General features: G+C 44.8%; 1 protein-coding gene across 2 annotated transcripts in view; it reads left to right on the forward strand.

Moving 5' to 3' along the window:
- IFT140 (intraflagellar transport 140) overlaps positions 1-9,372 on the forward strand; it is a 114,700-nt gene that overhangs the window by 46,165 nt on the left and 59,163 nt on the right. Inside the window, exons 17-18 of one of the 2 annotated variants that reach the window (XM_088452080.1) lie at positions 1,399-1,530; positions 6,461-6,666. In XM_088452080.1, the coding sequence (XP_088308206.1) occupies positions 1,399-1,530; positions 6,461-6,666 (338 nt within the window). The remainder of the gene's footprint in view (positions 1-1,398; positions 1,531-6,460; positions 6,667-9,372) is intronic. The other variant, XM_088452081.1, reaches the window with a different exon arrangement.

Genomic DNA, 9,372 nt, shown 5'->3' on the forward strand with positions numbered 1-9,372 from the left:
CATAAGAAAAAATATATGGCATTCAATATATAATGACATACTGTACATAAATTACTGACATTATATATACAAAAAAAAAGGCAGAGTATAGTCAACATCATATAAACAGAAATGAATAAGAGCCCGAAGGCGCCATTCGGGCCCATATAACCAGATATAAGTACACAGAATAAAAAAAATATCAAACAAAAAAGTATCTACTTTTTATCCCGCTGCTTCTGCACATATCAATTGCATGACTACACAATGTCGAATTACCACATCTACCCAAATATCGCAACAACATAGAAAAAAATAAAAATAAAACTCGTAAAATAAATCTCCCCATAACCCTCCCCTAACCCAAAACAAACCACCTCACAACCCCCCACCCTGTATAACTTAACCCCAACCCAGGTATACTTGGATCCCTTAACCCCCAACCCACCGCTAACTACACTAATATACCTAAACCCCCACCCCCCCACCCTAAAATAAAGGATAAATGACAAGGGCAATATACTAATGACCCTAAGCTAAGCCAGACTAGTGCCAGCCTTCCCGCAACATTAGAAATTTTAGTACATTCCATCGGAGAAGTGGCAATACAGATCTTAAATAGAACCAGGAGAGAAGTTGAATAATCATACAACACCAGGATAAAGAATTCCAGCAACTAAACATAATAACCTGCTTCAAAATAATAGTATTAGTCCGGCCACATCTCTCTATTCCTTGAAAAGGTGAGTTTGAAGTGACAGTCCCATCCCGGCACATATGAAGGGGAGCAGAAGAGGCATATTGGGGCAGTAAAGCCTGGTATCTCGGCACACGTAATGGAGATAAAGGACAAATCTTCAGGGGTACAACAGCGACATCAGAAACACCCAGAAATAGGATAGCAATTAGACTCAGATTTAATCTCATCCATTGGAAGAAATACATTTGGGTTGAAGTCAGTCATATAAGCTGTGATGGCTGCAACTATCTTTTTATTTTTACCAATATATCTGCAGTGCCACCTGCGCTCTGAGGAAAAAGACATTTTGGGACATGAATAATCCAGTCTGTTAGTTCAAAAACAACTAATGAGTCTGTACCACTAGTTCCTTCAGGATTCCAGGGCAGTGTTCTTATATTCATACTGGTTCACTCCACTAAGTTTGGACAATGGGTGCACTTTAATGAAGTTTTAGTTTATTAGTATAATATATTAAATATACACAACATTGGTAAAAAGTAGAAAGAACATAATAGTTCATATTTATTTTTAATCTATTGCTTTTGTGTAAGACTCTGTTCAAATGTCGGCCATGTTTGATTACCTCACGATGGCTTTGAATTGACTGATATTTATGTACTTAACTAAAGATATATTGAGGTTATACTGTGTGAATTTGACTTTTCTTACGCTTACAGGATGATGTGCTGGTCATGTCGTTTTTCAGCACCCCAGAATATGGTCTCTTACTTCAGGAAAGCTATCCCAAACCCGCTCCATTTCAGTCACTCCTCGGCATCGAAGTCCCACATTATTACTTCACTAAGAGGGTGAGTGAGCAGTCTTGTTAGACCAAAAAGAAGATAACCGGGCATCACTTGTGTATGCCAGAGACTACTTTCATAGACAGAAATGATTCACTTTATGTATTGTAAGCTTTATGTTATAGATTCACGGCTTGCCAGGGCCATATGTTATGTTTGTTGTTTTCATTTGTGTCTGTAAATGTAATTGTCCTTTACACTGTTTTCATTTATTTTGCTTTGCATGATGTATTTATTTTGTTTATTCTTTTTTTTTGCCATTTGCCTTCAGTTGTTATTCAGGAGGGGCTGTGTGTATCAGCCTGTTGTAAGTATATAAATGTCACCGTTACATAGTGGTTTTCCTTTTTTTTTAATAATTTTGTTGTTTTTTAAACCTCCAGAAGGAAACTTGTGATGTGATAATCAGTATTGCTGGAAATTCATCACTAAAACTATGCACTTGTTTATTTTCACAGATATTCCTAAATAATAATACTTAACTTTACTAAATGAAAACTCTCCCTTCTCCTAGCTACTCCAGGCCACGCCGCCCCCCCTCTCCTCTCCCCCCCCCCCTTAGGGATCCAGTTATACCTAGGTGGGGGGTTATGGGGAGGTTTGTTTTTTGGGGTTTATTTTTTATTTCCCTTTTTTCTTTGTGTAGTTTTGATATCCGGGCAGATGTGGAAGTTTGTGTATATTTGTGATTTTATAATGTTTTGATATGTCTGGACATGACAGGATATCTGCACGGCTGGCGCTACCATTAGGCAGCTGCCTATGGGCGCCGGCCACTGGAGGGTGCCGCTCGCTGCCCTTTATACTTAGTGACAGTCTGTACAGACTACAGAGACAGTGTGACCGGCTGCCGGCACCGCCCGGCGCCCCTGTGTATATTCTGAGCGGCGGCTGTGGCACTAGCCAGCCGCGGCCACCGTTATGTCTTCCACAGTCCAGGTCATGTGACATCACAGTGACAGATAGTGTCCGAGCTGCGAATGGCGGCTGCCGCACCAAAAACTAGCCACGGCAACCGCACTATAATCTGAGAGACAGTGCTGCTAAGCACACTGACTGTCTCTTTTCACTCCCCGGCCGGCCCCTCCAGCCGCAGCGTCAGGCGGCTAGTTAAAGGCAGGCAGGCTGGCTGGCAGTGTTACATGACGTCACTAAGTGCCGCCTGCAGTGCTTGCAAGCCACTCGCCTGCCTAGTTCTTCTCTGTACTTTGCCTTTTGCTCCTCCTCTCTTCCTCACAGAGATGAGGAGCAGCTGCAGGGAAAGGAATCCTGCCCGGGCAGAGACGTCTCTGTAATGTAATCATCAGTCATTATTATGACAATAATTATATATTTTATTAACAAGCAAATGCAATGTATGTATGTTGTGTATGTGTGTCAGTAAGTGTATTGGCACTGTAGACCGTATATTATATACTGTGTACAGCACCATTACCCTTACTGACACACAACACAACAATATATATTGCAGCTGATGTAGCACAACAGGCAGCGGGAGCAGCAGTGCCCGATGGCTGCCCACATCCCTCTCTGTATGGTGACTGCTCCCTCCCCCGGGCCACCAATATACTGCTGTCTATCTATCCCTTCTCTCGCCCCTATATGTCACTTGTGAGGGTATTTGAGGGATGGTAGGCTAAAATTTTGACTAGGGCGCCGTGACACCTTGTACCGGCCCTGGATATATGTGTACTATCATCTGGCTATATGGGCCCAAAAGGCGCCTTTGGGTCCTTCCTATCTTCTGCACATATGATGTGGACTATATTGTACAGTATATCCTGTTTTTTATATATTGACATGTTTGTACACTATCCTATGCCACTATATGCTGTATCTGCTCTCTCATATCTGCCATATTATATATGTTTTATGCTATTATTTTAGTATACTTTATGTAACTTTAAAACAAATAAAAAATTATTGAATTAAAAAATAAAAACCCATCTCATCTGCCGAAGTCGGAGAGTGAATACTCCCACCCTCCGGTGATCCCGGGCAAAGCCCATAGCGCATCAGCCTAGTGCTGTGTCTCCCTTCCCGGCCAACTCCACTGGGCATGCAGTGCTGTCCCTGCTGTGGTGATAGGGCGACGACATTTGCAGTTGTCTATATTGATAGCTGCAGCTGTTGGAGCGGTCAGTGCCACATTGTCCAGCATATTGGTGCGCTATCTTGTACATAGCAGTGCCGATAATGATGGGCGCATAGCGCCGTACCCCACAATGATACATGGAGGAGAAGCTGTATCAGCACACATAACACATTATACATCTCCCACAAAGTACCAATCAATGAGCTCCTAGCTGTCAGTTTTCAAACACAGCCTGTATAGTGACAGGAGCTGATTGGTTGGTACTTTGGGCGGAATTCAATTCTTTTCATCCCGTATCGCGCCCGACGGAGCTATTCTATTCTTGCTCCTGTCGGGCGCGATCAGCTGCCAAGCGCTACATTTCTGCTCGCAAACCCTGGGGGATGAGAGCTGAAATGTGCGAAAAGTTACATGTTTGGGCGCCCAAACATCAATTTTCGCGATCACGCCCATTTGGTCGGGGTTAGCCGATTTACGCGGCTAAACCCGACCACTTTGGGTGCGATCAGCGTGAAAAGCTGGCACAATTGAATAGCGGCCCGCGATCTCCTGTCTCTTTAGACGGGAGATGCGGGCCGCAAAATCAATTGAATTCCGCCCTTTATGTCCATTCACGTTCTCTCTCTCTCTAAGGCTTAGTATATAGACCCCTTAATCTCTCTCTCTACTTTATCTCTCTCCAAGTTTTAAAAAAACTTCCCCATAATTTGATTGCCAAAGAGGGAGAGTGTTAACTCACCTCTCTGGCAGATTGCACTCTCCCTCTTTTGGCATCTGCCCGGCGCTTACAGAGAGTTTGCACATGCGCCGGTCAGAAATTCACAACGGCACTCAAGGTTTTATTGTGGGGGGGGGGCACAATCCCTGGCTGCATATTCCAAAAACCAGGGACAGTACTGTGGTACAGCAACAAAATCGATAGTTGCAGTTGGAGACACCTATCTAGGTATAGTGGTGCTGATAATAACGGGCACATATCATTCTGCTCACTTCCCTGCATTATTACATACAGGGGTAACTGCAGAATCAGCAGCTGCAAACGTTATCACCCCTTCATACATATTAGAGTTTGATCATACACCTCAGATAACCTCTCAGTGAGCGTAGAGAGCCTGCACAGGACTTCTGCCTGGCCGTGACGGACTGACTGCTCCAACTGAACTATATACAGTTTTTTTATTTTATTCTTTAACTGATGCAATAAAGGATTTATCAAATGTAAAAGGTGGAATTGAGAGTCGGTGCGGCTCCTTGAGCGTAGGATGGCGCAGTTATTATTTATTAGAGTAGTAGCTGAAATGGGCGTCAGGTACCCCCAGCAGCTGATGCAGTGGGATTACTCTCTTTAAGAAGAGGGGCGGGATGCACTCAAGACTGTAATGTGGTCAAACCCCTGACAATGCAGTTCTCATATGTACCAACCCCTGGAATGAGATGGATAACGCCACCCTCCGATGGTGTTACTCTCTGGAGAGTGATGTGAGAGGGATCCAATCGGATCCCTGCCAACACCCTCCGTGGTGCATGTGTCATTCTGCGCATGCGCAGCATGGCACCAGTGAGACTTTTGGGTCATTGACCCGGAAGTCTCTCTCTCTCGCAAAGGACAGATGTTACCGAGAGAGCTGTCCTCTGCATTATTGGTGTTGTATACCGGCCTAATTAACGGAGAGTGGGGGGATGTGTGCATGCGAAGAGTGGGGGGATGCATCGCATGCAGATTACAGTGCTTCATGCATCCCGCCCCAGGTGTGATAATAATTTACTCTGTCAAATCCAATGATATCACCTTTGCGTGAGTAAAGACATAACCCAAAATATAAACAGCTTAAGTTTAAAGCCCTAAAGTGAGAAGTCCCAGAGCCTAGGACTCCACAAATATGGCCTCTGTATTCCACTTTATGAGACTGCTGGATAATCTGTCAGCTACACACATCATGCAGGAGATGTGACCCTAAGTACACTAAAAGCTTATAGATGCATAATATATAGGAGGAGATTCATCAAGTCTTGGAGAGAGATAAAGTACCAACCAATCGGCTCCTAACTGGCATTTTACAGACTATGCTATAAAAATAACAGTATCTGATATGGTTGGTATTTTATCTCTCTGCACTTTATCTCTCATCAAGATTTGCTGCATCTCCCCCACAGTAATAAGATGACTAAGGTGACTAGTAGTGCATAATGGACCTGATTCAGACCCGCTCACTGTGAGTGATCTTCGCCCATCTGCGCATGCGTGTAATTCGCAGTGCACGTGCGCAAGCCATTTGTTGCGATCTGATTTTGGTATCTTGCAAGCCACTATCAGGTTGCTGCTTTGAGTGACAGATAGTGCCGTTTGTGGGTGGTAACGGGAAGGTGCATGTGAACGGGGGAGTGGTGTTGCGAACGCAGGCGTGTCTGCCCGCCAAAACGCTGTTTAAAGGACGTGCATAATTAGCAAAGTATCGTCATGGTACACGACACCTGCATGTATTTCAGCCCGCACTGATCGCAGTGCTTGCGGCAGGGAGAGGCAACCCCAAGGGCTGCGAGCAGCTCCGATGGCTCACAATGGTCCCGATTAATCATTCATTCCCCGGAGATGACGTGTGTTGCGAGAGGCAAGGTGGCATCTTCAGACAATTGCGAGCGCACTTTGCCATAGCTCGCTAACACACAGTGGGCGTCCTTACGCGACGCAGTGCAAGCGCTTAATTTAAATATCCGGCCCCTTTTGGCCAGCGAGCGATCGCATCTTGCCAGTATGTCTGAATGAGCTCCTATGGTCGCTGTATTTAGGCAGCTGTTCTAAAGGAGACTTCTTTTTTTTTTAACTACTTTGAACATCCACAGCCCGGGGAGGAGGAGGAGGAGAAACCCGCAACAGCAGAAGTGGCCACCCCGCGGATGCCCAGTATGGTGGCAAAGAAGCCCCTGCGGGACTTTATCGGGCTTGAGGATTGTGAGAAGGTGACACGAGATGCTTTGCTTAACTTCAGCTTCTACCTCACTGTAGGAGACATGGATGAGGCCTTCAAATCAATAAAGCTCATAAAGAGGTACGAGGGGTAATCTTCCATTGTTCTGACCCAGACCTTTATTTGCCTGTGGCCTATATGAGCACAGGGCTATGGCAGGATGAGGTATCTGTGTAGCTCTTTTATATCATTAGTCTCCATAATACTAAAATGCAAGTTATATATAAGAGGTGCTTCTAACCAGGGGCGTAACTAGGTATTTGAAGGCCCCATAGCAAAGTATGTAAGGGTCCCTATGTACCATCCAATGGTGAAAAATGCATATAATACATGTAACTTTGACAAGGAAGATGGGCCCCATAACAGCTGCACCCTTTGCACCTATGGTAGTTACATCCATGCTTCTAACGTCTCAGAAATAGCTTTATATCTTCAGTACGTTCTTACAAATAGCCATGTAAGTAGATATTAAAGCATGTTTAATGCCCCCAGATTTCCTTTTTTAAATGCTCTTATTGGTTGCGTCCATTATACTAAAAGAAACCTACACATAATAAAGCACCGCAATGTCACGATACGGCCACCCCCACCTTTACTTACAGTAAGTCTGCCAATGGGGCCTGTAGGAGCCACTTTGAGCATAATACTAATAGCATGTGGGCTATTTGGGATTTGTTTGTTTGTTTTTTGAAGGGCAGGATTTATATTTTAATATGTTGCATGGTATATAATATATTTCTTGGCCCAGCTTTAAAAATATGACTTGCACACATTCTGAGACTCCTGTAGTGGTGCCTAGTGGTGATGCATAGATGGTTGAAAATAGGTGTAAATTGACCTAAGAACATAAAAACAGTTACATGAAAAATGTGGTATCTTCGCCAAGCACGCACCTGTGCCTTACTTGCCCCCATGCTGTAAGCCTTTTAGTTTATGTACAACAAACGCGTTCTCTGTAATACAACAGAAACAACTCTTCGTCTCGTATACCCAAATAAAAAAGAAATTAATTGTATAATCACAAACAGTGTAATCTATGCAGAGGGCACCAAATGGAGTCAATGGCGCATCCACATACAGCCAATCACAAACCTTCCGCAAATAGAATTTTCCCAGTCTGCATGTATTTGTGATTGCATGAACACTTAGGGGTATATTTACTAAAGTGCAGGTTTTTGGAAGTGGAGATGTTGCTTATAGCAACCAATCAGATTCTAGCTATTATTTTCTAGAAACTCGCAGCCCATCGGGCCCCCTGCTGTTTAACGACTTAACTGATGAAAAAAAAACGCTCAGAAATTGTCATTTTTTTAAGATAAAGCTTTTAAAGTATTTTTAAGAATATAGTAAAGTATGTATTAAAAAAAATATATATCTAGGGGGTGTTTTGCATCCCCCCATGCCTATGGGCCTCATTGTAAAATAACTTCCCACCCCCCCATGGGCACTAGACCGCCTGGTGGTCACAACGCCTATTAATATTAACAGCCACTAAATAGTACCCCCCCCCCCCCCCCGTTTTATAAAACTGCCCCCCCGCCTGTCAAAACCCATTTTTTTTTGCACCCTCCCTATGACTAGTTTAATATTTTATTATTTTATCCTCCCCTCAGCATCATAAGCTTTATTTGTATCCCTTCCTCACCCCCACTTATGCCAGCTCCCTCTCCCCAGGTGGTTACCCTCCTAACCCCCCACCCCACCCCTCCTCCCCCACATGCAGAGCACACTGGAGTGTTGGGCAGGGGGAATGGATCATTAGTCCCCCTGCTGCTGCTGATCTCTGCACATGCAGAGATCAGCTTAAATTGATCCCCAGGCTCACTGTGATCCCCAGGCGCATGTGCTCCAGAGTACAGTTCGCACGGCATTCTGGGATGCGATTCTGTCAATTATGTTGGCGGTCACAGACCACTGCATCCACTGTCTAGGGGTCCGTGGAAATGGAGGAGATCTGTTCTACACTTGTGCAGAATGGATGTTCTCTTTTACAGCCGGGGCAAGGTCCGTGCGGGGCGGCACGGTCGTATGTGTGACGTCCAGGTCAGCCTAAGCAATGCTGGCTGCCGTCATCACACATAGTGGTTAATGGGAATCTCTTTCCCTCTCATATAGGAGACATTTTCCAATCGGTGTGGTAGACTGACAACCACAAACACTAACGCTGGGTACGCACTAGACGATATGTTGTCCGAACCAGCAGGATCAGACAACGTATTGGGCACATCGTCTAGTGTGTACCTGCTATGTCACTGACTATGTGCGCTTCCGTGCGTCGTCAACGACATCGCCCATCGGACCTGCATGCAGCTCCGACGGGTGTCATCATTGTTGAGGGCCATGCTGCCGAATGCAGCATGGCCCTCGCCGTCGCTTCGTCAAGTGTGTATGCACTTACCGATGCTGGCACCCGCCGGGTCCCGTCGCTTACAAGGTCGGTACACACTAGACATTGTCTAGTGTGTACCGGCCTTAACAAGGGCCAATCATTGGCCATCTGGGAATTGGCAGAACTCTAGATCAGCATCTCATTGATCAGATGATTAGGGTTAAAGGCCAATTTGGACATATCCGCTTATTCAATCAGCCGGGATGGAATGTCTACAGTGCCTAGATAGGCAGTCAGTTCTTCAACACCAGATGATCGTCCAGCAAATGGTGAACAGGGTCATATGGTTGACAGTTAAAAGGTTGACATGGACTTAGGTCGACAGAGTCAAAAGGTCAATACACAAAAAAGGTTGACACGTGGTTTTTCATGATTTTTAGGGTTAGGCTGCAGAAGGG

This window comes from Taudactylus pleione, unplaced genomic scaffold (genome assembly GCF_031769625.1).
Source record: "Taudactylus pleione unplaced genomic scaffold, aTauple2 ptg000032l, whole genome shotgun sequence".
NCBI lineage: Eukaryota > Metazoa > Chordata > Amphibia > Anura > Myobatrachidae > Taudactylus > Taudactylus pleione.